General features: G+C 48.5%; 10 protein-coding genes across 10 annotated transcripts; 4 read left to right on the top strand and 6 right to left on the bottom strand.

The window, feature by feature from the left end:
• Window positions 1–938: 938 nt before the first annotated feature.
• Window positions 939–1,938, bottom strand: LY89DRAFT_199339 (uncharacterized protein). The gene is made up of 3 exons (XM_018205772.1): window positions 1,934–1,938; window positions 1,736–1,829; window positions 939–1,687 (listed from the first exon to the last, which is right to left on the bottom strand). Exons 2-3 carry the CDS (start codon window positions 1,741–1,743, stop codon window positions 1,222–1,224), a joined length of 474 nt encoding a protein of 157 aa, XP_018067379.1. The 5' UTR covers window positions 1,744–1,829; window positions 1,934–1,938; the 3' UTR covers window positions 939–1,221.
• Window positions 1,939–3,411: 1,473 nt separating this feature from the next.
• LY89DRAFT_198691 (uncharacterized protein) lies at window positions 3,412–6,688 on the top strand. The gene is made up of 4 exons (XM_018205768.1): window positions 3,412–4,489; window positions 4,538–4,654; window positions 4,701–4,787; window positions 4,842–6,688. Exons 1-4 carry the CDS (start codon window positions 3,530–3,532, stop codon window positions 6,555–6,557), a joined length of 2,880 nt encoding a protein of 959 aa, XP_018067378.1. The 5' UTR covers window positions 3,412–3,529; the 3' UTR covers window positions 6,558–6,688.
• A 179-nt stretch (window positions 6,689–6,867) lies between these two features.
• On the top strand, window positions 6,868–8,490 carry LY89DRAFT_687910 (eukaryotic translation initiation factor 6). The gene is made up of 5 exons (XM_018215606.1): window positions 6,868–7,225; window positions 7,348–7,419; window positions 7,478–7,564; window positions 7,637–7,727; window positions 7,786–8,490. The coding sequence occupies exons 1-5, from the start codon at window positions 7,191–7,193 to the stop codon at window positions 8,236–8,238; spliced, it is 738 nt and encodes a 245-aa protein (XP_018067377.1). The 5' UTR covers window positions 6,868–7,190; the 3' UTR covers window positions 8,239–8,490.
• An 842-nt stretch (window positions 8,491–9,332) lies between these two features.
• On the top strand, window positions 9,333–10,896 carry LY89DRAFT_198681 (uncharacterized protein). The gene is made up of 2 exons (XM_018205767.1): window positions 9,333–9,830; window positions 9,887–10,896. Exons 1-2 carry the CDS (start codon window positions 9,525–9,527, stop codon window positions 10,778–10,780), a joined length of 1,200 nt encoding a protein of 399 aa, XP_018067376.1. The 5' UTR covers window positions 9,333–9,524; the 3' UTR covers window positions 10,781–10,896.
• A 403-nt stretch (window positions 10,897–11,299) lies between these two features.
• LY89DRAFT_756355 (putative acyl-CoA oxidase) lies at window positions 11,300–13,264 on the bottom strand (the record flags this gene model as incomplete). The annotated part of the gene is made up of 6 exons (XM_018221373.1): window positions 11,300–11,814; window positions 11,870–12,423; window positions 12,483–12,629; window positions 12,678–12,797; window positions 12,853–13,051; window positions 13,108–13,264. 6 exons carry the CDS (start codon window positions 13,262–13,264, stop codon window positions 11,300–11,302), a joined length of 1,692 nt encoding a protein of 563 aa, XP_018067375.1.
• A 1,635-nt stretch (window positions 13,265–14,899) lies between these two features.
• LY89DRAFT_198607 (putative ammonium transporter) lies at window positions 14,900–16,761 on the bottom strand. Its single transcript, XM_018205765.1, has 4 exons — window positions 16,580–16,761; window positions 16,207–16,526; window positions 15,143–16,143; window positions 14,900–15,060 (listed from the first exon to the last, which is right to left on the bottom strand). The coding sequence occupies exons 1-4, from the start codon at window positions 16,664–16,666 to the stop codon at window positions 15,038–15,040; spliced, it is 1,431 nt and encodes a 476-aa protein (XP_018067374.1). The 5' UTR covers window positions 16,667–16,761; the 3' UTR covers window positions 14,900–15,037.
• Window positions 16,762–17,707: 946 nt separating this feature from the next.
• LY89DRAFT_687908 (uncharacterized protein) lies at window positions 17,708–18,837 on the bottom strand. The gene has a single exon (XM_018215605.1). It carries the CDS (start codon window positions 18,508–18,510, stop codon window positions 17,950–17,952), a length of 561 nt encoding a protein of 186 aa, XP_018067373.1. The 5' UTR covers window positions 18,511–18,837; the 3' UTR covers window positions 17,708–17,949.
• Window positions 18,621–22,112, bottom strand: LY89DRAFT_198634 (phosphatase family protein-like protein). The gene has a single exon (XM_018205766.1). It carries the CDS (start codon window positions 21,870–21,872, stop codon window positions 18,732–18,734), a length of 3,141 nt encoding a protein of 1,046 aa, XP_018067372.1. The 5' UTR covers window positions 21,873–22,112; the 3' UTR covers window positions 18,621–18,731.
• A 1,012-nt stretch (window positions 22,113–23,124) lies between these two features.
• Window positions 23,125–24,182, top strand: LY89DRAFT_737916 (ankyrin; the record flags this gene model as incomplete). Its single annotated transcript, XM_018220310.1, has 3 exons — window positions 23,125–23,366; window positions 23,422–23,501; window positions 23,572–24,182. The coding sequence occupies 3 exons, from the start codon at window positions 23,125–23,127 to the stop codon at window positions 24,180–24,182; spliced, it is 933 nt and encodes a 310-aa protein (XP_018067371.1).
• Window positions 24,183–24,411: 229 nt separating this feature from the next.
• On the bottom strand, window positions 24,412–25,871 carry LY89DRAFT_687905 (Clavaminate synthase-like protein). Its single transcript, XM_018215604.1, has 3 exons — window positions 25,397–25,871; window positions 25,268–25,346; window positions 24,412–25,220 (listed from the first exon to the last, which is right to left on the bottom strand). Exons 1-3 carry the CDS (start codon window positions 25,712–25,714, stop codon window positions 24,520–24,522), a joined length of 1,098 nt encoding a protein of 365 aa, XP_018067370.1. The 5' UTR covers window positions 25,715–25,871; the 3' UTR covers window positions 24,412–24,519.
• Window positions 25,872–26,210: the final 339 nt, after the last annotated feature.

The following is a 26,210-nucleotide window of genomic DNA, read 5'->3' as shown; positions in this document are numbered from 1 at the left end:
TTTTGGGCTTGCAAAATACGGGGTGGGGTATGGCTTGCAAGAGCATGAACGAGGCTCAAGAAAGTGGACTTGTCCTCGTCGTTACAAATTGTCAACGACGCTATTTCAACAACGCTTCTCTCAACGACATTTTCTCAATGACGCTTTCTCAACGACGCTTCTCAACGACGTTATCTGCATGCTGTCGAAGCGAGCCCCTTTGCAGCTCGCCAAATGCATGTTCGCGCGTTCTGCCTCTTTGTGTCCCCTCCTCCCCAATCAAAAGCCCTGTACTAAAAAAATATGTAATCCTCATGGAAATTATCTGTAGAGGATTCGAGGCTCGGATTTCGCATGTGGATCTGTGGAATATCTGCTGGGGTTTCTGCTCCTCAACCTGGAAATATTGAATACGACGATAATCTTCGTCAGTGTAGTAAGTGAGCATCTGCTTACCTCTTCTCTCCAAACTCGGGATCCTGATGCCATATTAGTAATATGTTTGGCAGATTCGAGGATTATATTGCTGGGGACTCTGCTCATCCAACATTTCATGCAGCACCAGTCGTCTCCAATGCAGTAAGAAAGCCTCTGGTCATCCTTCATCCCAAGATTGGGATCTTGCAATACCTACGAAGCAATACCTCTAGAAGTTTCGAGGGGTTTATTTTAGCTGTGGATCTGTGGAACACTTGCTGTGTGCTCTGCCCTCCAACACTGTGTACGGCGTCAGTTTTCTCCAATGCAGTAAGACAGCCTCTTTCCAAGACCGGGAAGCTTTGCGTACTGTAATGCTTACTGAGAAGTATATCTGGAAAATTCGAGGCGTGGAATGTGTGTGGGGTGTGCCTTCGGTGGGTTTTCGCATGTTGTGGTATGATAATCTGATCCTTTCGGTACCAGTATCTTACGCGAGGAGATGATGTGCGTGATAAGTGGTGATTTGTAGAGGAGTATATCCAAGTCTGATCCTTTCGGTACCAGTATCCTTACGCGAGGGGATGCTGCGAGTGATGACTTGGGGCGATTTGTAGGATCGTATGTTGTAGTATGCCAACCTAATCCTCTCGTTACTAGTGACTTACGCGAGGAGATGTGTCTGATAAGGGGTGACTTGTAGAGGCATATGTTTTGGGCATGCTAATCTGATCCTTTCCTTACTAGCAACCTTACGCGAGGGGATGTTGTGTATGATAAGGAGCGGCTTGTAGAAGGGTTTCCTGATCTAATCCTCTCAGTAATTTACGCGAGGGGATATTGTGAGATAAGGGGCGACTTGTACGCGGATTTGTAGGTGTATGTTGTAGTATGCCAATCTGACCCTTTCATTACAATCACCACCAAGGCTCGAGTAAGGTTACTCGAGGAGATTTTAGGTGTGATAAGGGGCGGCTTGTGGAGGATCATTGCAACGTCGAAATGGAAGGTGTTGGATTCCCGTTGCGTCTTCGATGCACATGTTGGCTGTAGCATCTGCTGATGAAGCAGAATGGTGATTTTGGATAGTGAGCTGATGGGAATTTTGTTCGTCGTTGTCATCAGTGGTGTCGTCGTCGTCGTCACCTGCTCGTTAAAGGAATGGATGCCCACTGCTCCATCTGCTCGTCTTAACAAAGGCCGCAAACACATCCTGAACATGCGCGAACTTCTGGAGGATTGTGAATTGGATATGTTTTGTTGTTCTTGCGTTGTTGTGATTAATCGTCCTCTTCGTCGTTGATGTCAGCTCCTGCTGCTTAAAGGAATAGATGCACACTTCTTCATCCACCCGTCTTGAAGGAGAAGCGCAAACACTTCCCGAACATGCTTGAACCTTTGGATAACTGTGAATTATAAATCTGTGATTTGTCCTGCGTCGTTGTGATCAGTAGTCGTCTCCTGTTCGTTCAAGGAAAGATGCACACTTCTCCATCCACACGTCTTAGGAAAAGGCGCAAACACTTCTGGAACATACCTGATGCTTTGGAGAACCGAGAGTTGATAGATCTAGGCAAATCTATGATTGTTCTGTATCGTGAGGATTAATCGTCATCGTCGTCTCTAGCCAAGGAATGGATGCACAATTCTCCATTTCTCCATTCGATCGTCTTAAGAAAGGTCGCAAACGCTTTTTGGATATACCCGATGTTTTGGATAACTTAGAGTTGATAGATTTAGGCAAATCTATTATTTTTGTGTTGTTAGGATTGATTGTCAACGTTCCAGCCAAGGAATGGATGCATACTTCTCCACTTCTCCACTTGATCGTCTTAAGAAAGGTCGCAAACGCTTCCTGGTCATGCGCGATCTTTTAAAGAACTGCCGATCCGTAGATATAGGTAAACCTATCGTTGTTCTGTTGGTTGACCTGCCTTTGGTGATATTTGGATCATCGAATATGTCTTCATTTGCGATCTACTTGCAAGTATCAATTATCCATGCTCATCACCACATCACCACCTTGGAACCCGAATCAATAGCATTAATCATCGGGTTGATCGTCGGGTATGTGAATTAACAGGAACACTCCAGAAGGTCAACATGATACGTATATTTAGGGATTCTGGGACGACAACAGTTCGTCTGAATACTTTGAAACATGTCTCCTGGTTTCAGATTGCCCTTCAGCTCCCATTTTCTTACTCTTCCAACTCAGCGCCGATACGCTTCAATATTCCCTGCAAGTGAGACTTAAGCATCAAACATTAGATGGATCCAAGGCTGCGATTGCCAATGCTTTCTTTTGATTGAATTAATCGTAGATATCATCACCACTGATTGCAGCAACAGAAGAAAAGTTTCCGGCTCGACTTTTCATCCCCGCCACCTAGATACGAAGACACAGCACAGTCATCCTTCGTAAAAATACCACAACGGGAGTTCGTCTCACATAATCAAGCTGCAATGTATCCATTTGAGTAATCTGGCATTTGCTGAGATTACGCATCGAATTTTTGACTGAGTTTCGAAACGAACATTGACTAGAACAAGTTAATGGTTAATATTGGTAGATTTTCCGCGTGATGCAGCATTGAAATTTGATCGCATTGACACATAGAAGCCGTCTTCGACTTTTCAAGGACTTATCTATGTCATGTACTCGAAGTTCTCCAATCAAATGGTTGTTGAAGTCATCTTGATTAATTCTTGATGATCTTCGCGATCCCGGGCCCCGACGAGGTCTGGCCAATCAGAGCGGGTGGTCCGCGCTAAGGCTAAGCATTGTCTTTCTGGAATCACCAGCAAAGCAACAATTGATCAATTTTTTCAATCCTTCCCATTGTCACAATACCAAGAGAGATTCGACAATAGCTGCGCGGGCTTCGTCTAATTGATTTGCAACTAGTGCCTACACATACCTCAAGCGCAGGATTCAAATTTTCGATCTTTTCCAACTTCTTACACAAACTCTCCCCCCAGCTGTATCTTCGTCGACACAATCTTCTCAGATACAACGCACACCTCTTCCATACTTCAAAGATCGTTGAATTAATTCTCGATACTTTGATACACACTTCTTCAAATCTTTCAATACTTCCGTCGTCTGTTGATACTCGCAAAGTCAATCACGATGGCCCCGGGCCGTCACGAGACTTCCGGTGCAGATCCACCAGAACCTCCTGACAATACATCAACGCATAATACCCGCAAATCCAAGAGAAAGGCATCAGAGATCAGTAACGGCACGAACGAGGCTTCATCTTTCGGCAAGCGCTCCTCCACCAGATCGACCAGAAAGTCGGCGGCCGCCAATGAGACATCTGAAGCATCAGTCCAGCCCCCAACTAAGAGACGCCGTTCATCCAATGCTGTCAACTCTTCGGAGCCAGAATTTCAACCAACGCCTGCAACTCAGCCAGAAACCCCTGAAGCATTTGTCAAAGCAAATTCCGAAGAAGATAATGTCGCCTCACCTTCAAATATAAATGATATCCCGAATATCACTGTCGAAGCCCCAGCTGAAGAAGGATCTTCTGGTGAGACAAAATCCGACGAAGACAATTTCCTCAGCCAAACTCCTGTCACTTGGGATGCTCTTCCAGCCAATGAAGAAGAAAATGGTGAAGATGTCACAACTACTCAAGCTACTCGCGGTGGCCGTGGCCGAGGCCGGGGTGGTGCACGAGGTGGACGAGGAAGAAAGCGAGCTGGTGCCAAGCCAAAGCCAAAGCCTGCACCAAAGCCGGTTGCTGCCACTCGTGGACGTCGTCGTGGTGGAAGACGCAAGGCCAGTGTCAATCCCCGAATTGATGCTCATAATATCCGCGCTGGAGAGCTCAAAGTGCACTATACTGCACTTGCCAAGCTACAAAGGCATGCATTGGACGTACTTGCAGAGAGGTCCCTTAAGATGCTCATGGACGACGAAACCTATCATGAGTCCCTTCCCGAGTTTGAGGAAGTGACTGATGGACTTCGCGAAGCGTATGAGAAGGCTATCAAGATTCACGATAACAAGCGGGAGCAGGAAGAAGCACAAGCAAAGCGGATGTACGAGGCCGACCAGAAGATTGCCCATGACCAATGCAAAGTAAGTTGTGAATTATACAGCTCCTCAACTGTGCTAACAGAAATATAGGACCAATGTGAGAATGTAGATGAAGCTGCTTTTGCACGCATCGAGGAGCACACAATGTATGTCTGGCATCAATATGTAAGAGGCGATGAATTAGATGAGATTCCAATTCCGAAAGTCGTAAGTGATCAATTCGTTACATTTGGACATCACTGACCAAACACAGCACGATGCAACTGATGGAAAGTTGTACGATGTTACACATATTCCGGTCAAGCAAAGCCTTCATCCATTTGCCACCCCCTACACTAAAGTAAGAGCTCTCTTTTATTTCCTGTGTCTGAACGTTGTACTGATTATTTCTCAGCCTCAAGACGCTGTGCCACTTCCTGCTGGAGAAGGCGACACAGAATATCTTCAACATCCTGCTACTCTCTGGCATTCCCTCAATGCCAAGCAAAAGAATGCTTTGGTCAAAGAGCGAGATCTACAAACCAAGAAGAGACGGGAAGCCGCTGTCGAGGAGGAAAAGAACAGGGGAAAACCTAGTAAGAAGCGAAAGAGAGAGGCTCTTTTCCAACCACAGCAGACGCATGTCACTATTGATGTCGAAGGCGAGGAAGAGGAAGAAGACGCCGAGGATCCTGCCGGAGCTGCCACTACTGGTGGTGCCAATAGCCCGGAAGAGGGCGACATTGACAGCGTTGTCAGCAGTGATGCCGAGGAATATCCAGAAGACGATCTTGGAGTTTGTGTCCCAAGAAAGAAGGCCCGCCGAAATGCCACAACCTTACCTAACAACCGCATTCGATACCAGCCAACGTTCAAGTTCAAAGACCACGAAATCGGCCTTCGTCAACACTATTTCAAGCGAAAAACCAACGCAGAGATCGAGAAGAGTAAGAGACCTAATGAGCAGTTTACCCTCCTAGGCATTGATGCCTCTCCGAACCGGGAGCACTTTTATTTCGAGCAACGAGCTAATGGATGGAACACTGCCAAAATGAAGCCTGAAGATTTCGATGAGCGTATCGTCAAGACTCATCGTTTGCACCCACGTTTCGGCATTCCCCTTCCCAAGTCTAGGAATGTCGATCGCGATGAGCGTAAGAGACCATACTTCAAGGCATCGACCAACTGGAACGAAGATTTGAGAATGCCCAAGTCAAAGAGAGTCGTTGAGACTTTTGCTGATGGCCACCGGAAGCTGTTTCACTCTTCTCGAAGCTGGGTCCAAGAGACTGAGCAGAAATGGGCCGCTCGCCCCGCCAGAGAGGCTATGTACGAGGTTCTTAAAGCTTCTCAAGATTATGAGCTTCTCAACCCTGCTGAAGACTTCCGAGGCATGGATGTCTTGGCATCAGCTGCTCAGAATCAGGCAGAGCTAGATAAGGAGATCGAAGCCGCAGACAAGGCCAAGGCAAAGGTAGATTATGAAAAGAGAAAAGCCAGAGATGCGGCTGAGAAACAAGCCAGAGAAGCTGCCAAGACTGCTAGTGCTACTCAGTATGCTGGTGCTGCCGCCATCCCAGCCTTTGGTACGATGTCAATGGCTTCTTCTTCCCGCTACGATCCTGTCAGAGACACTACCTATCAAACCCCATATCCACGACCTGTTCCCCCACCACGAGCACAACACAACGTGTATCGCCAAGGTGGTCCTCTCTCCGCACTTGCCGATATGGCAGATGTTGGTAACACTATTCCCTCCACAGCAGGCATGTCTAGACAACGAGGATTCCTCCCTGGACCTCCCCCTCCATCTACCAGAGCCGGACCTTCACGAAGCTGGGTTGAACCACCTGATCTTCGATCTGAGCTTCCTCCTGCACATATGATGCTTCCTCACGTTCACCCCCAACCCATGGCCATGCAACCTCAACCACAATTGGGCGGACCTACCATGACTGGCATGGCTCCAAACAATTACTTCATGCCCCCTCACCCTGGTCCACCTCCCCAATTTCAATCCCCTCGCGGTGGCAACCAAGCCAACCTCCGTCCTCTGCAACCTGCCCCTCCTCGAGGTGGCCGTCGCACAACTCCTCCCCAATCACAAAACCGTACCTGGTACGGCAATTGATTGGAACTGTGAGACGAAACTTTGGGCATTATATGTTCTTTCAACTCCTAGGACGTTGAAAAGTTCATAGCGAAAAATGTACATAGGTCCACACAGATCCGAGACCATAATGCATTTGCTTTTGCTGAATACTATGATCTTTCAAGTCCTAGGACGTTGAAAGATTCATAGCAAGAGTTGTACATAGATCCGAGACCATAGGTCCAAACATAATGAATTTGCTTTTGCTGAATAATATGCTGTACTGTGCTGTGATAACCTTATGCCTCCCCCACTCCTGCAGGTACGATTCCATTCCGTGTCCAAGCCCCTCCATCACTCATCCTCCCTCATCTGCAACCACCCATCCCCGAGTCCTAAAGAGTCACTATCATCGAGTCATCGCCCTGCAACACAGCCTCAAACTGGCTCTCTATTTCGCTGCCTGAGTCACCATCTGCGCCCGCCATTCGACATCCCTGCTAGCGCCCGCGGGTCTGCTATCTTCATAAGGCGAGCTGAAGAAGGGAGAGAAAAATCAACAAGCAGCAACAACTTCTTCTGACGAGCACACGAAAGCAAAGTCGTTCTTTACACTCCCTTTTATCTTTTACAGAAGAACAGAAACAGGTTTATTAGCAAGAATAACACATCATGGCGGTACGAGCACAGTTCGAGAACTCGAATGAGTAGGTTTTTGTTCTTTGCCCCTCTTTGCCCCGCTATGCGACGAGAGCGTTCTCTCGACAGCGTTTGCGCAAACTTCTTAAGTCGCGAAAACAAGTGATAGTGGCTAATGGTTTATGGGCAGGGTCGGTGTCTTTTCGACGTTGACGAATTCTTATGCGTTGGTTGCGGTGGGTGCTAGTGAGAACTTCTACAGGTATGCGACAATACGATGCGATAGAGATGGGGAGAGGAGTGGCTGATTGAGGGAATAGTATCTTCGAGGCCGAGTTACAGGATGTTATCCCGATTTGCCATGTTACGATTGCGGGTACGAGAATCATTGGGAGATTGACTGCTGGGTATGTCTTCACACCATGATACGAGGAGGTGGAAAGGATACAGGAGAGGGAATAGTGCTGATGGTGGATTAGCAATCGAAAGGGTCTATTGGTACCAACAAGCACGACGGATCAAGAGCTTCAGCATCTGAGGAATAGTTTACCAGACGAGGTGAAGATACAGGTACAGCATCCTCATCAACTTTCCTTTCTCACCTGGTGCAGAAACTGATCTCCACCAGAGAATAGAAGAACGCCTCTCAGCCCTCGGCAACGTCATCGTCTCCAACGACCACGTCGCCCTCGTACACCCCGACCTGGAGCGCGAAACCGAAGAAATAATCGCCGACGTCCTCGGCGTTGAAGTCTTCCGCCAAACGATCGCCGATAACGTCCTCGTCGGCTCCTACATGTCGCTTTCCAACCAAGGCGGCCTCGTCCACCCCAAGACCAGCATCCAAGACCAAGACGAGCTCTCGAGTTTACTACAAGTCCCGCTGGTGGCTGGTAGCATCAACAGGGGAAGCAGCGTTGTTGGTGCCGGTATGGTGGTTAATGACTGGTTGGCGGTTACGGGACTCGATACTACGGCGACGGAGTTGAGCGTTGTGGAGAGCGTGTTTAGATTGGGTGAGGGGCATGCGGGGGCGATTAATACTACTATGAAGGATACGATGGTGGAGAGTTTCTACTGATCGCAGTCCTCATGATCTAGCTGGGTACGAAGCCTGGAGCTAGGTTGAGGTACGAGACCATACCATGATCAAAAGATTGAGGTATAGGTTGAACTCGTGGTATTATCGCGGGGGAGGACAAAAGCAGAATTGTATCATGAAGGAAGGGATGGAATATGAATCTTGCGGCCTCTGAATGAGGGGATTCTGGGCTTGGCTTCATACGTATTTTCACGGCGAGGCGTTGTGGCCTTTTGAATCAATGCATGGATGTTTCTTCATTCCCGCTTCTTGGTTCTTTGGAGTTGTGCTTGCTGGGCTTGTAGAGAGGGAATTGGTGCAGAGGAAGTTTCCTCATGATTTGGTTTGGACAGATGCATACTTTGAGAACTGGTGGGGAGAAATGGATAGTTCCGAGCAAGTGCCCTACACTAGGACATGATTTCTGATGTTCACTGCGTTTGTCTCTACGAGAGCTTCTTCCTTTCGCTCTCTCATTTCCAACAGCGCGCTCACCGCTACAAATCTCCCCTTTCAGCGGATACCCAACGGCAAGTACCCGAGACTTGGAACGGAAGGAGACACTTGGATGCCTTCCACATCAAGTCCTGCTCTTCACATCTCCACTTGGAGTCGAGACATTGGAAGTTTTCTTCCATTCTCTCCAGTCAACAGCTTCTGGAGTTACCGACCCTACTTGTACCTACTGCACACGTCCTTGGCGGAAGCTACGAGCTGCATGAACGATACATTACCTGGGGCAATGGAAAAGTGGCAGTCAGTACTCAATGTGGGTTGGATAGGTCTTGATTCCTTGAGCGGTGTCAGAAGCATGTTCCCGTGCTCACCTACTCTTGGTCCGAGACTGGCATGATCATCTATCTAGAGGAAACAGCTCCTGCCGCTATTCACAATGAAAAAGTTTGTCTCTCAGGAATGATAGATGCACGCATTAGGCAAGTCTTAGCCTATGGAGCAGCAGACTTCCTTACTGATTTGTTCAAGACATGCAAAATGCACCCCAGGAAACGCAACTTCAGTTCTCCACATACAATGCAAATATACGTTTCCAGGAATAAGGAACGTGTGCGGCAGGCAGCTGATATGTTTCAGTAAACTCTATGCAGGAGGTACGAGGCTATCTCTGGCACATCCAATGACGAAGCCGTAGCAAACGCAACTGAAGAATCTGCTCCTTCGTTTGTTCGAACCCACCCCAAAAGGACAAGTCGCCCTCAACCGCGAAGCTCATTCCGAAGCTTGAACACACCTCTTCCTCTCCTAGATCCAGCCCAATTGCCCTCACCATGGGTAGATTCGGTCCTCCTCATAAAGTCCCGACCGAGATTGTGATGAACATCATCATCTACACACGCTACGAAGATCTCCAGGCTCTTTGCGATGCCACTGGCCGCTTGACATTCGAAGAAGCAAAGTATCATCGCTATGATCCCCGCCGTTACCTCAGAACCTTGACTCCATATCCTGACGTGTTATTGGGAGGTATGAGGGATACCAACACAATTTTATCTGGGTCCAGAGCTGCAGCTTTCTTCTACCAAATGGCCTGTAGGTGGGATTCTGATTGGGACTTCTATTGTTCAGGTGGCGATGTAAGTCAGACCTTTTCATTTACCTTATCAACAAAATGCGATACTAAACTATATAGGTTGCTGTCGCTCGATTCACACACCTCCTTTTCACTAGGTTGGGCGTTACCTGGGACAAATCTGAGGTCGATGTGGGCCAACATATACCTTTGGATGACTGGAGTACTATCTATGAAGGAGATTTCCACATCCTCCACGGCAATCTCTCGGGCCACAAGCTACAAGTCATGTGGTACCGCGACGATCAGAACAGGCATAGCGTCTTCAACATGATCCTGGAGTTCCATTCTAGTATCGTACAGTGTTTTATATCAGGTTGGTGTGCTGCGTCATTATACCACAAGATCAGTGGTCAGGATAAAATGGTGGCTTGGGAAATCGACGGGGTTCTTCATCCGAGGAAGAGAGCAAAGGCACCGCAATGTGTATCCAAGTACCAGTACCGAGGATTCCAGCTGGTACATTACTCGAGGCAACTGGTCGGGCTGGCATCTACTGAGCCTGACTTCTTGAGCCTCGACGCGGCGTGCTTGCCAAGATCTGTCTCTGATAAAGCCTGCTTGCTCATCGACTTCGACGTCTACTCACGACCTTCCCTTACTAGCAGCAAATTGGTATCGGCTATGCACCTAGCAGCCATGGAAGAAATCATGAATCTTCGCTGGGGTGAAAACACAGATGCATCGCTCAAATTTACGTCGCTCAAATTGACATCAACAATGTCTGAGAAGTTTGGAATGTACCGACTCCTTCGATCACTGGAAGAGGAGTATATGGTTGAGCACACGAGGTGGAAACCATCCGAGGACAGGCTTGGTCACACGGATATCTATCTTAGGACCCAAACGATTTGCGCGGTGCCTTGGATGCCTCCCGTTGATGTTTTCATCGCGCCTGCAAAATCGTACGGCAGCGAGACTCTTTTCGAGAGGAAATGTTACCCGCCCATCTAGATGAGTCCTTTCGATGAAACGGATTGGCTTGATCATATTGATGATTGGACTCTCAGGTATTAGGGGTGGTTCATCTGGTAGAGATGAATGTAGTTTTAAATTGTCTCTTTTGTGGCTCGAGAGCTCGGGATAGAGTGCTTGAAATTCGATTCTGCAATCAATCTTCCGACAAATTCCTTCCCTAAGCTCTTTGAGTTTCTCACCTGGACGCTCACAAACTTTTGCATCCCCATGAACAATCGTTCCTTCGGTATCATTGGTATATTGAGATTTCTTTGGCGAATATGCCCCTGGAGCCACGAGTTGCAATGGTGTTTCTCTTATGCACACTTCTTCTCCTCGATCTTCTTTGTTAAAGGTGGTACATTGGCTCAACTTCAAGTACTGCCAAGACACTGCTTAACTTGAAGAGTAGGGTGAAAAGTGACGAACTGTTTGTGGTCTGGATTGCACTGGCGGAAGAGAGCAATAGCGGGGCCAGGAACAACTTCTATGGTATTCTATCTACATATAACTACTCTATAATTTAGCCTTCACCGTCCCCTCATCCCGTTCTTCACTTCCAAATACTTTCAGACCGTCTATAAAAGCCTTCGACCCCTGTTCAGTCATAATAGGCGCCGTACAATACTCCTCCACACCCAACCCCCTCAAACAAGCACCAAATTTCCCCAACACCTTCCCATACGTCTCACTTTCCCTCCTCTTCACTTCCTCCCTCGTCATCCCCAAATTCTCCGTAAACCAGCTCAAGTCTCTCATCATAGCACTTACTTCATACAAGTCCAGAATGTCTTTGTCGATGTTATCCGCAACAGCAGCTTCGTACGCCATTCGTTCTCCTATGCTCTCAACTAGTGGCTGACAGAGCGGGAGAATCAGCTGGTTGAACTCTGGGCTGCGGTGAGAAGACATAGTGGACATAAGGGATCTAGCTTCCTGGAACAAGCCCGCTTCATGGAGTGCCAGAAAACAAGAGGGATTTGTAGGTGCAGGCAAAGCGTATCTACCGATCAACAGCTCAGTCGCCAATCCTCGTCCAAAGTCAGCAACAAATCCCAACGTCAAGGAAGAGCAAGAGAGACCAACGAATACACAACGCCAAAACATCCCCCTCCGCAATCGACACCCCCCGCGCCGCAAGCTGCAACTCCACAATCTGATTATGGACAAACAGTCCCTGCGCCCCGCACCGCTCCGCAAGCCAATACAAACTCCCCTGCACTCCCCTCGTCAAACACGCTTTGAACGCCGCTGCGATCCCAGCTCGCACTTTGTCGCTCAAATTAGCATCCAAATACAACCTCAACGCTGCCCCAGCGTAGGATTCCCAGACCGTAATTCGAGAGAGCGCGAAGAGGAGCGGGCGGTGCTGCGTGCTGAATGTGATGATTGGGAGACGGTTTTGTTGGATGAGTCGGCGTAGGGAGTATTGGCTTACGATGTAGAGGCTGACTTTTAGGATCGGGATGTAGGTTAGTGATAATGCGAGGGAACCGACGCCGACGCGCCAGATGGTGGCTTGGAAATGGGGTTCTGGGGTGGAGAGAGCGCCGAGGAGGGAGGTGGGTGGGAGGTTGAGGTGCGTGAATGTGGTTAGGGAGTGGTGGAGGGGTTTGGAACCTGTGCGTGTGGGGAGGTTTCTGTGGGAATTGTTAGTATTAGGTAGGGAGTGGGAGAGGGAGGGAAAGTGAGGATTGACCTGGATGTGATGCCTTTGTACATGTGTTTACCGTTGTTGATGTTGACAATGAATGGGCGAATTCCGCGATCTTGGCCGTTGACTAGGAGTCGAGCCATGACTACACCTACACAGGGTATGCCCCGTGGACTCGTGGGGGGCATGATTCTTAGATCATCAGCTCTAGCTAGACAGGCTTAGTGGGGAGGAACGTACTTGACAGCTCCATCATGAGGAGTATGTAGTTCAAATCCGCCGTCTGTGAGAAGTGTTGCGGTGGTTTCGAGGTTTGGAGCATCAAGTCCGTGACCCACCTCCGTTAAAAGATATTGTGCACTGTAATAGTCAGACACTACTTATTCATCAACAAATCAAGATGAACGTGACTTACCTCACATCAAAATTCAAAATAGATTTCAGCAACGTCTGTAAATGAGGAAGCTTAGCAGCATACGGAGCAATAGTCCCAGCCGCAAGGTTGTATTGAATAGTAAGTAAAGTGAAAGCTGCGTTATCGCGAGTATTGATCGGATCAGCATGCAATTTCCAAAACTTCGGAGTTAATTTATGGATATCGTGTGCTGTGAATTCTGTCTTGCGTCTTAGTAGTAGTTTGACTTTAGGTGGTCGTTGGTGCGAGATGTACCATATGCCCTCCCGATCTCGCGGGCTCGCTGATAACTGATTGCTACGCGCTCATCTTCTGCGAGGTAAGGAGAATTGGGTTTGAAGAGATGGTGCTGTAAGAGGTGTTTGGTTGGATAGTCTCCTGTTTGGATGTCTCGCTTTTGAGACTCATTCATCCTGCCAACTCGTAGGGAGGGACAAAATGGAGCACATATACCAGCAGTCTTCTACTCAAGTATCTTATTTTCAAATTTTCTTGCCGAGGTCCATGGTGGAGGGCAAACTCTTTTAAAGATAGAAGCCAACCACTGATCAACAACCATACTCGCAATGTCACCATATCGGGCTATAGTACGAAACATCTTATCGAACGCACAAAAGTGGCATAATCAGCATTCCCCATTGGCAGGGTAAAGGCCAATCGTGCAATAAAGCATTTTACGTTGCATTGGAAGTGGAATCGATATTGATCCATTTTGGTGTGTGACCTTGACGAGGACCTGAATGCTGTGCGACCGCCATTTGCTCAGTACACTAATCATGGGCGTTGCCTCTGGTGACAAACGATCACTAAGAAGTTGGATGTGTGTGAGATGAAGGGGAATAAAGCCTGGCTCCCAGCAGAGACATTTCGGGATTTTTGTTCCTGTTGCTTCAAGAACAAAAGGAATGAAAGATTCAGTTAACAGCAGATATCGAGTTGCCAACAAACCTTAGACTGGCTTCGGGACTTCCAATTATTGTAAATACTTAACATTCTTAATCCTGAGATCCAGCTCCAGCTTCCATCTCCCAATTACTTAGAGAAATAGCGACGGACCTTCGTATACCCAATGCCTCACTCTCAGCCTCGTTTCATGAAGATCTAGGTACTTATCGACGTCTGCAACCACGATAACAAATTAAACTAGTATGAGAACATAAAGTAAAATAAACAAGCAGAACATTTCAGGCGCTCAGGCATGTATCAACATTCTATGATGCGCTTCTTCAACATAAACCAACTTGAGAACATCTAGTGAAGTAAAGCCAAAAGAACATTTCAGGCGCTCAGGCTTATACCATCACCCTAAGACAACGCTTTTTCAACAAGTGAACCAGAAATCCACGAAAGTCTGAACACTCATCAAGCGCCCAGGCCGCTACACCAATTTGTGTTTTGCGTCGCCAGAACTATAAATCGCCCTCCCAAGACGCTTTATCCCTAGAACGAACAACGAACGACTTTCATTTCAGCAGCATACAGGATAGACGTACGTGGCTCTGCTTCAGTCAAAGGTACAGTGTCGCGGACACTATGCGGACGGCGCTGAGCCAGCCTACGGGATGTTGGTCTCGCAGAGGTGATTTGTGTTGTAAGGACTCTTGTTTGTGGAAATTGACAATAACGGAGGGTAGTGGTGATAGATGGTATTGTTGACAATGTAGATAGAGATAAAGATAAAAACTAATATTATTGTCTTCTGGTTTTTGTTGGGATGGAAAGAGCAATCAGCCCAGATTGTTAGAGAAAGAAGAAAGAGGCATTACGTTCGCTAAGGACTGAGCTGTTGTGATTCTGCAGCAGCGTTGTGTGTAAAGCTGACTTGCAGTCCTGCAGCCCTTCAGAGTTGGGAGGATGTCATAGCTCTGATTTTTGAAAAGAAAGGAAAAGTGCGGTTGAAAGTCAGACATTGGGTGCCAGGTCAAGAGGTTCCATAAGTGGTGCAATTAAACAGGGGCAGTGTCCCGCTTGGGCCATAAATTTAGACTGCCTGTCACAATTCCGTACTTTGCACAGAGACAAAAGCCGTGAATGAATGCAAGACAATGAGTAAAGGGGTAACAATTCCGGGTATGACAGCAACCGGCAACTTCTCAGCAACAAGACGCCATAACCCAACAACCAAACAGAACCCTCCAAACCTCCCCACACAACTCCATACTCATACACCCCCTCCCAGCCACCATCACCACTTAAACCTTCTCATCACTCCCCTTCCTCATCCCACCCATCCCACCCATCCCGCCCTTCAAACTCTCCCCCGCACTCTCCTCCCCCAAAATCACATCACTAAACTCCCTCCTCAACTCGACATAATCATACGCAAACTCGCCCAACTGCGCATCATCCATGCCCAACGCCTCCTCCTCCTCCGTCGCCCTTAGACTCAAGCCCGGGACGAGGTTCATCAGGAACAAGATGATGCAGGTGCCGAAGAACGAGTAGCAGAAGCCCGACACGCAGTCTGCGAGTTGGTAGGCCAGCTGGATCCAATGGCGATTGAGCCAGCCGCCGGGGATTTCTGTTACGCCGTCGAGGTGGGCTATGTAATCGCTGGTTTCTGCTGTTAGTACTTTTCTTCTGCGAGGAAGGGGGAGGGGAGGGGAGACATACGCAGCAAAAAACGCCGTCAAAAGATTGCCCACGATACCACCGACACCGTGCTCCCCGAAGATATCCAATGCATCATCCACTCTGAGAATATACTTCAACTTCGTCGCATAATTACAGCAAACCGCGCCGACGACACCGAAAATGACCGCGGACCACGCGGGCACGAACCCAGATGCCGGAGTAATAGCGACAAGTCCCGACACGGCGCCAGAGCAGAAGCCTACTGTGGACCATTTCTTATCGAGGCGGTAGTCGAGCAGCACCCAAGTAACGCCTCCAACGCTTGCAGCGAGATGCGTTACCACGCACGCCATCACGGCTCTCATATTCGCAGCGAGGGCTGAGCCGCCATTGAAGCCGAACCAGCCGACCCAGAGGAACACCGTGCCGAGCACGATATGGGTAACGTTGTGCGGGCGGTAAGGGAGGCCAGAGACATCGTTGTAGCCGGCTCTCTTGCCGAGCATGATGGAGTAAGCCAAGGCTGCAGCGCCAGAGGAGATGTGGACGGGAGTTCCGCCGGCGAAGTCGAGGCCGCCCATCTTGAAGGTCCAGCCTGCGGGGTTCCAAGTCCAGCAGGCGATGGGATCGTAGATGATTGTGGACCAGATGAACATGAAGACGATGCAGGGCAGCATTCGTCCTCTGTCTGCCGCGGCGCCGATGGCGAGTGCTGGTCTATTTGCATTCTCATCAGTATTTGTCCTCCCATTTCAAGAGAAAGGAAGGAGCGGGACTCACGTAATAGCAGCAAACATGCCCTGATAAATAGCAAACAACAAATCCGGAATCCGCGCACTCCCCACACTCGGCTGTCCCAACACATTCCTGAACCCAATATTGGTCAAGTCCCCAATATACGAATTAGCTGTATGACTGAACGTCAAGCTGTAGCCCCAGAAGAACCACTGGAAGGAGACGACGCCGACGGACATGCAGGATAGCCAGATGAGGGAGAGGGCTGATTTGCGGCGCGCGAGGCCTGAGTAGAAGAATCCTACGCCGGGAATCATGAGGAGGACGAGGGCGGAGGAGGTGAGCATCCAGGCGATGTCGCCGGACTGTGAGAATGTTAGTGAGGAGGAGAGGAGGGAGGCGAAAGGGGAAGACGGACCTCGTAGTAGATGTTGCAGTTCTCGGTGAGGGAATCACATCCTGTTTCCCCGGTTCCATTGTATGGAACAGCGTACAGAGAAGCCATCTTTGCTTCCTTTCTCGTTGCTAAATTGTTTGTCGAAGGGTGCTGGGTATGCACTTGCGTACAACTCTCTTGGCCTGGACTACCTAGAAGGAGGAGATGTAGACCCAAGATATAGATCTACAAATCCGGGGGACGGGACAAGGAAGGGAGAACAGGATGAAGGAATTTCAACCCACCGTTACCGGACGGCATGGCCGAGAGCAAGAATACCAAGATGATAAGGAGATGGGGGTCTATTGTTGTGTCGCTATGCAAACAAGTGGAGAGATGGATTGGAGATGCACTAATCTCCAGAACAGCTCGGACCAGATCTGGTGCTATGCAGCTCCATGATTGGATTTGCACTAGAGAGACGGGTCAAGGATGAAGGACTATGCAGGGTGGAGGAGGAGATTGACTCGGGTACGAGCTTTCATTTGATATTGTATGCGTGCAATTCGATATGAAAGCAAAGAAGCGACTTGGCAAAGGTGAAGCTTGGGCATTCGAACCGGGAGCACGGCTGTGAAATAGAGGCCAAGACGCGGAGAGAGAACCAGGCTGGATAACAGCCTTGGCCTTGGGGGACACTCATCTGGGAGCATACCCCATTGGCCATTTCCATTTCATCCCTCCCTATTTTGACGTTTAAAAGCGGGAATTTCAGGGCCCAGAAACTTCTTCTCCCAATGAACATGAAGAATAGGGGGAGGGAATATGCACGCGAGCAGAGATAGAGGCTGACCCGCCAAGGCACATTAGTAGACGCCCTGTCAGAAAGCAAGATAAGGAAAAAATGGTATGCAGGAAAGATGTCAGAGATAAGAAATGGTGGGATCGTTGGATCGTTTCAGCCGCCAAGATCTGGTGGCTTGAAAGGAAAACGCTGCTTCTGCTTCATCCCTGTGATTTTCTCGTCAATCCAGTCTGCTGATGCGAGTTGCCTTGTTATCGCGGGTTGGATTTGATATAATTGTTGAAGTCAAAGAAAAGACAGACAACAACAGAGTCGAGAGTGAAACTGGTGAAGGATCGTAGGGTATAAACTATATTCTTAGGGGATATTCGTAGCGTGGTCTAGAGCTTTGCCGGGAATCCTGGAGCTCCGCGGATCACTGATCGTCTCAATTAGGGGCATCGATCAGAAAGCTTCGCGAAGCTTGGCTCGTCAGCATCACCCTGCGATGTTCTCTCGATCTCATGCCTCATGCCTCATGCCTTCGTCCTCGAGAAAAAGGCTTTTTGCTTTTTTGCTCTGGTTCTCGGAGAATTTCGTCGAATCTCCCGCCAAGTCCTGAAATAGATCACGGGACTCTGCATCCTGCGGTAACCCCCATCCTTCGGTGCTCTCGAATCAGCTCTCTCGCATCCCTTTCTCCAACATTCGAGACGAAAAACTCTGTTTCCAAAGCTGCGCCTCTATGCAGCCACCCATTACTCTGCAAAATGATATGTCTCATCCTTTTGCTTGCTTTTTCAACATGCATGCCAGGCACAGTAAGCATGCAAGGCTGATATGCTATGCCAAGGAAAGCTTGAAAACTTTTCTTCCTCTGATTTGCATGCAGTAAATTGCGAAGTCGGCACGGCAGACTCCAATGTACAGAGCTGACAGCGGCTTGCCATTCCTTCCAGACTATGCAGAAGAACTCCATACGAGAAACACGGTACGAGTGGTTAGCTGACGTTTCTTGCAATTTCTTGGCATGAACGCATGGGGAAGAGTTTTCGTCCAGGTAATGAAAAAGAAAATCTAGGGCTAGATGGAATGACACGAGGCTGTGAGCTCGTGAGGCTGATACGACGCTGAGTCCGAAAGGGGACAAAATCGCGGACACTGCAGCTGATGTTAGACAGCATAGCATAGCATAGCTCTAGTATGTTTCGTGTTTCCAAATGCATGCCTCGGCGTGGGGTGCAGTAGCTACATCTTTTTGGTCTCCATAGACGCCATCATCCTTACGAGCCAAGCATGGAATCCGTTTCCTTGCATAGTTTCTACCCTGCTAAAGTCCCATCTCTTGCGGTTATGCAGTAGATCATGGTGAGTAGTTGGAGTTGGGCTGTTGTTGATGAGTCCTCACTCTCAGATTTCTCTCCCGCCTTTCAAGAATGCCTCGAGAATCTCCTTTCTTCGATCCTCTCCTGCTCTTCTCTCTTTGTCCTTGAGGTTTGCGGTCTCAAACCTGAAGATGACATCTTTGAAGATATCGGCATAAGCTTTCTCGACCTTCTCCCTTTGTTGAACTGCAGGGTCATTCGGCAACGGCGGTGCTCGTCCTTTCCAACTTAAGCTCCTCCTCACAGACTCCAGACTCTTCCTTGTCCCAGACACCGGAATTGGGTTCCAACCACTTTTCGGAATGGGTGCGAGCTCACCAGCAACACGATTCAGCATACTGGTGAGGAAGACAAAGGAGATGTTGTGATTTGGAGAACTGGAAAGGACATCCAAAACCCATGCCTTCTTTTCTTCAATGTCGGAGATTGGTTTGTTGCCTCGGGCAGTCATATCTGCGTCCAGCTTGTCCCACAATGAGGCTGGGACAACACCATCTTTCAAGCTGCGGAGGAAATTGATCAAGATTTCGGACATTATCTCGAGTTTCTCGAAAGCTGGAATCTCAGGTGGAAATGATTCATTGAGAACCTTATCCGAATCCAATGCTTCCAAGACGTTGGATTTCCATACTTCTCTAGCTTTGGTGTCCTTCAGTCGCCAGGTATGTTCGTCGAATGGCCATCCTGGAGAGTCTTTCGGCAGCGCTACGTTTTCAAGCATGTTCGAATCTGCAATCACTCGTTCGATGAGCAACTCTACTGCTTCCGTAAGCTTGAATAACTCCCGAGGTGCGGACCAACAGACTTCTTGGCCGCGATTGACAGCACCCCCAGAGCCATTCTTTGGAGGAACCAATGCTCTAACGCCGCCCTCGGGGATCCGAATCAACTCATCAACAGAGCGTCCAAAGCAAGATTGCAGCCATGATGCTCGGATAGGTACGAAATGATCTCGACCCTCTGTGACTCGCAAGACTAGAACATCCTCTAGCTTGGCTGTGCCCTGGTTCAAAGCTCTCACCATTGTGATATCGTCGATGAATACATCTAACGTTGCATTGATTGCTTCGCCAGGTTCCAGAGTAACTTCTCGTTTCATGTCCTGAAGCAACCGTTCATCCTCATCAGCTCCATATCCAACGAAGCACACCGAGAGCCATGGTGGTGCTATCCGATCGGCTTCTCCTGATTCTGTTGGCCGTTCCACGAACGCAAATGTAGAGGCGACCTGGCTAGTGTTGGCTATGGTCAACGCCCGGCTTTTTCGATGCCCGTATGCTACTTTCCCAAAGTCCACACTAATGTTTTCAGTGCTTCCTCCTGAATGTTCTCGAGAGGATGAGGATGGGGGTGTATCATCAGCGGAATGATCCACTACAAGTGTTATGCCCGGCCGGCCTTCATTCTCGGCTCGATCGAGCTCTCTAGCAACTTCTTGATGCACTTTCGCCTTGAGTTCAGGCACAACAGCATCATATTCTAGCGTGAAAACCGCATCCAATGGTTTGTGATCCGAAGAGAGTACCCGCTGATGTGACGTATACACGTCCAAGTGTATCCTATCGATATATCCTTCTTTTGTAACGACAGCCTCTCCCATGTCATCGTCGCCGCCTTCGTCATATTCGTCATAAACATTATTCGCAACATCTTCTACTCCATCTTCGTCCGGATTGTAATCAAACAAAACGTCTTCTTCGTCTAATGCGTGATCAATGCCTCTGGCTTTCATTTCCTCGTCCTTAATTCTCGCCAGTTCCTCTTCTTGTAATTTGCCGTCATATTCAAATTTGTCCTTGCGTGTCCGGAAAAGTATGCGATCGCACCAACTAGGAGCTCGTTTCTTCTCACTAGAATCAAACATACCCATGCTTCCAACATCGTACTTGTATGTAGGTAGAAAAGTCACTGGCCCTTCTCTCCATCCATCATGGAAGGCCTTCTTCGTTTTCATGGCACGTCGCAGCTGGTCGTGAGGAAGTAAGGAATCTAGTGTTGCTTGGAGCGAAGCTGGATCTTGACTTGGGTCTTGCACAAAGTCGTCAGGGTCGGGCAACGTACTCGATGAAGCATCATCTGCTGCGTCAAATGAGCTGCTCGTCCTTGGTTCTGATTCTCCCTCGGAATCCGAGTCGCTTTCCACGCTGTGAACAATGATAGGTCCGTCACTACCCTCTTCTAGTTCGCCATCAATCTTGGTCCTCGATTTGGCTCCGACATCATATTCGCCTTTCGTATGAAGCATAAGCAGTCTGCGAATATCATCGCCAGGAAGTCCCTCTAGCCTGAAATTCAGATCACCAAACCAAAATGCGAAATCTTCCTCTCCAATTGCTTCCTGGCCATCGTCCAAGACCCCAGCCCAGCTTATCGGATCGAATCGTGTCCGCTGTAAGACCTGGGTCACATCCCAGCAGCGTCGCTCAAAATGTGCAGGGTCGTTTCCAGACGCTAGATGTGAGTTCACGAAAACCATTCGAGTCGTCTCTCCCAGTATTAGTCTTGTGGTGACCGCGCCTTTGTTCCCAAGATATCCCATAACTCCAGTGCCAACACTCACAGTGCTCACAGAACTGATGGTCGGTGCCACTGTAGGAGATGCAAATATGAACAGTAGTAACCCGGAAAGCTGCTGCTCGGCGATGAGGACGTAGCCAGTAGGTAGAGCTTCTGCCAAAGCTTTTCTCCATTTGTTTGTCGGTTCTAGATCCGTGTAGACTCTCCCAATATACTGTGTCGCACTCGCAAGGTCCACCACTTCCTGTAGTCCCAGCACGTAGAGTCCTATCTCATCTCCACCAGCAATGGTCCCTTGATCACCTATTGGCAAGGTACTCGATTTCTTGGATCTGCGAGCCTCCTGTGCTTCGACGCTTTCCACGTACGCCTGGCTGCCATCTTCCTCGATCCCTTCAGTGACCTGCAGCCCAGCCAGTCTCTTATCAATACCCTTTCCTTGCACGAACCACCCCCCTAGATCTTTCTCGGTACCCGGACATGCGGCAACGTTCCATGTCCCAATTTTAACCTTAATCTTCTGTGGTCGTGTGTATTCTGCTCTGCGCGCGTGCACCGCTTTCGAGAGGGATTGGGGAGTTGACGTTGCATGGATATGCTCAAAATCGCTATGTTCTCGATCGGTGGAGGTGCGTGCACTCGACGCCATTGTATTTGAGTTCTTGAGAACGGGTTGGACACTTCGTCTCGTGGCAGAAGGTTCGTGTCTTGAAGCTTAAACATGCATGTTGACGGGCGAATTATGATGACGTAGTGGATAGTATATTGTTACAGAAGCTGGAAAGATGTGGACAGTGAAGTGAAAGGGGTATCATGAAGCATTATAATATCTGTGAATGCAAGCAACAGGCAGAAGTGAAGAATGTTGACAATGTCTGTTCCATTCTGGGACTTCGGTGAAGATGATGATGGTGGGACAGAACCTTGGAAGCTCATCCCTGCACAGATCACGGGTTAGCCCCACTCTTCTACTCGCCTAGGGAGCTTCAAATAATCCGCAATCCTCCTCTCGCTCTGTATTTTCTCTACCAACAATTTCCAATATCAGAAGTCAAAGCATTTATCTTCATGAAATTGTGACTAAGTAGTTGCTTTAACATATCCCGTGCCGCAATTCCTTATGCCGCGGTCAGTCACGCCTCATATTACCTTCATGTTATCTCTACTTCCTCGTCTTGCCTTGCATATAAAGCGTCTTTTATCTTGATTTGTGGCGTACAATTGTGTCTGAATCACCCTTGCTTTTCTGATTTTCGAAAAGAGCAGAGGGTATATCCAAGCTCCAAAAAGCCCAATTTTGACCAAGGTAGCCTTCTTGCTCAACTCATCTCCCTGAATGAAATGTTGGTCGAAGCTTCCAAGGCATAATTCGTATCGGCATCATCATATCATTCTCCCAGTATGTGAGGTGATCCAGTTCTTCGCCTTGATAGAAACACATTATCGAGGCTTTACAAACTGTGGATATTTAGGAAGGTCTAAGCATTTGAAGCCAACAGCGGCAGAGGCAGCGACAAAGACAAGAGACTGTACTTTGAAAAATACGTGGACCATCAAAGGGCGTGTGGTGGACCTGTGTCTTTCCATCGTATGTTTCGAGGCTGAAAGGTCCGCAATCGAAGATCAACTTTGGTGGATATCAGAGCAATTGTGGTGTGTAGACAATCCGTCTAGCCTGAAAGTACCAGAAGACCGATGCTAATGCAGACACTGCCAGCATGTCTGATCTGGACGGCGAATAAGACATGGTGTAGGAGGCATTCTGGGTGGTGAGCTGGACAATGTCTCTCAGGTAGCGCGCAGCGCTCTCTGGATGTCTCAGCCTTTCGTATACTCATTGTCCCTCAAGGCATCCTTCTTTCCACCACGATTGCCAATAATTCGAGCCCTAAAGCGTGCTCATGACAATCGTGGACCCGGCAGCGCACATCCTACGAGCTTTCCAGGCCGTCAAAGATGTAATACTTTTCGAGTATTATAACCCGAACAGTCCATGGCGCATCCGCAAACGAGCAGCTGGCTACGAAAAAGGCTGGCCTCGACCGAAATTCAGCGATACTGGCATCGATACATTAGATCCACCCATTGTCAAGGCAAGATGTGACAACGACTTGGAAGTAGTGGACGAGCTCGTCAAACGGAAGTACCACGTTGATGCTCGGACATAGAAAAGCTCCTACACAGTACTTATAGTGCAGAGAAGAGGACTGCGTCAGAGCACTGTTGCGTCTTGGAGCAGATGTCAATTTGGTCGATTACAACGGAATGACGGCTTTGCGTGGAGCATTTTCACACTGGAGAGGAATACGTCGCAACACGGCCCAGCCTTATTAAGTTGTCACTGGAAGGAGGAGCAAATGTGGACGCTGTTCATAGCATTGGACGACCCCCGATTCATCTAGCTGTCATTGATGGTAGTATAGATTCGATCAAAGTGTTGGTTGAAGTAGAAGCTAATTTAAGCTGCATACAACCTACAACTGCTCAGATGACGTCTCTTTCCTACGGTACTTTCGATGACCTCCTCGGGATGCCGACAAGATTGTATCACACCAAGGATGGCGAACCTGTACTCGGTATTGCTGTCCAATACAACAGTCCAGATGTTGTCAATTACTTGTTGCAAAATGGATGTTCCTCCAAAGATCGCAACAATAAAGGCCTTACAGCTCTACACCACGTAGCTATGACCTGCCCTATACTTCCGCCACTTCCGCAATCCACCTTGTCAAGTATACGTGTCTGCCGCGATGGCTGCCAGCACGTGGCAATTGGACTCTTGTTGCTACGAAGTGACGCCGACATTGATGCAAAGGATGATTTTGGGATTACTCCATTACAGTGCGCAGTCTCCAGAAAATGCCCACGTATGATTAAGATGCTGTTGGAGCAGAAGTCAAAGATTTACAAAGCAAAAACGAGAAGATTCTCTCTAAGTCCTCAATCTTTGGTTCTCTAAAGTTTGGTGGACAGGCATGATGTTCGTGATTTACTCCAAGGGTTCTGTAATTCTTGTATGTAGTTCATGTGGAAGAGGTAACAAAGGATATGCTCTAGTTGTATCGCAATCCTAAAGGTTGCAGTGTTGCGAATCATCTGATGGCTACTGGCACCGTACTGGGAGCATATTCAAGACCAGCTTAAAGGTTTTTCAATGATTGAAGTCAAGTCAATTATTAGCCAACTGAGATTCATCATCTCCGAGGTCTTTCTTTAAGACAGCTGACCTCAGAAGTGTTCAATTCACTTACTACCATGAACTCAATCACAACCACACCTCCTTCCAGCCCACAAAATCACAACTCACCCCTCGCCCTCGCTGCCACACTACTCGGATGCTTATACCTCGCCCTCAAAAGCCTCTCCCTCTGCCACTCCCCAGCAACAACCCTCACGCCCTCCTCCCCCTCCACCTCACACCCGGGCACCGTCTCAACCACACACTCCGCACTCGGACTAAAGAACCACGCCAACGAATACCTCTCCATCCCCGTCATATTCACCACCCGATGCACCGTACTAACATACCTCCCCCTCGTCGCCATCTCCAAAAAATCCCCCACATTAACAACCAGTGTCCCTTTGACCGGCGGCGCCGAAACCCACGCCCCGTTATGATTCAGCACTTCTAGAGCGGGAGTAGCAGAAAGTTGGTTCACGAGCGTAAACCAGGAATAATCGGCATGCGCGCCGATTCCGACGTCGGTAGAGACGTCTTGGGGCGGGTAATGCAAGGCGCGGAGGCCGCCCATGGGGAAGGAGGACATGTGGTCGAAATAGGTTTCGGGGAGGGAGAGAGAGAGGGCGATGAGCTGCATGAGGGATTTGCTGAAGGAGAGGATGGCGGCTTGGTAGGCGTACATGGTTTTGCGGAAGGTGGGAGGGGAGGCGGGCCATTGGTTGCCGTTGGACGGGTAGAGGGAGCGGTTGAGGGTTGCTGGGGGGTTTTGTTCGGGGTCGTTGGGGTCGTCGCCTGTTGCGAAGGCTTCTTTGAGGTCTGGTGATATGTTAATTGGGAATCGGATATGAGGAGGGGGATGTTACCTCCTCGAGTGCAGGCGTCGAGTTTCGTTTCTAGGAGAGCTTCGTAGCCTTTGATGGTGTCGGATTTGTTTACGTGTATCTATTTCATGTCATTAGCGTTTACTCTTATTTTCTCTCCTCTTGACATACCTTCATCTTTTTCTCAAATGGCAAATCAAAGAATTCCTTTATGACAGCAAGCAAATCATCTTGTAACTTCTCATCGATTCCATGATTAGCAGCATACAAGAACCCTGAATCTCTAAACGCAGCACCAATCTCTTTCGCAATAGCCTTCCGATCTTCAAGTGAAGAGCTATTCATCTTGGAAAAGTCAACTTGAGTGATGGTCTCGAAAGTTGGCTTCTTCTTGTCCCCTTTGAGAATCTCTCTTTTAATTGTCCCTTTCCCGGCATGTACAATGATGTACTCTGGCTCAGGGTCTGGGAGAAGTGCTGAGGGTGCCATCTTGATCTCGCTAGTCAAGTCAAGTTTAAGTGGAAATTTACAATATAGAATTGAGGTTGAGAAAGGAGATATGAGAAAGATGGGATGAATTGAACTCCCTCCATCCCCAAAACTTATATCTGGGGAAGCTTTATCAGTATGAACTTGCAAACGGTGCCGAAAGCCGTCGCCCGTTGATGATCATCTCAAGAGTGGGAGGTAGGAGATCCATCACGTGAACTGATCAGCTGCTTTACTTCAGCATCAAAACCATGACGTTGAACGTTGGCAGTAGAGCATGATAATGATAAGAAATACCAGTACGGAAGTTTGAAGGCGGATGACTGCGAAACAGAGAAACTAAGCAACACAAAAGCGCAATCAGATCTGACGACTTTCCACTTTCCACTAACACTTGAGAATACATGGGAAACGTCTTCACAACCAACAAGTCACCTCACCTCACCTCAAACAAAAGAACATCCCCAATCCTCGAATCCTTCAGCCAAACAAACAC

Source organism: Mollisia scopiformis (genome assembly GCF_001500285.1).
Source record: "Mollisia scopiformis unplaced genomic scaffold LY89scaffold_20, whole genome shotgun sequence".
Lineage (NCBI taxonomy): Eukaryota > Fungi > Ascomycota > Leotiomycetes > Helotiales > Mollisiaceae > Mollisia > Mollisia scopiformis.
Note: the sequence above shows the minus strand (reverse complement) of the source record. Positions and strands in the feature narration are given on the sequence as shown.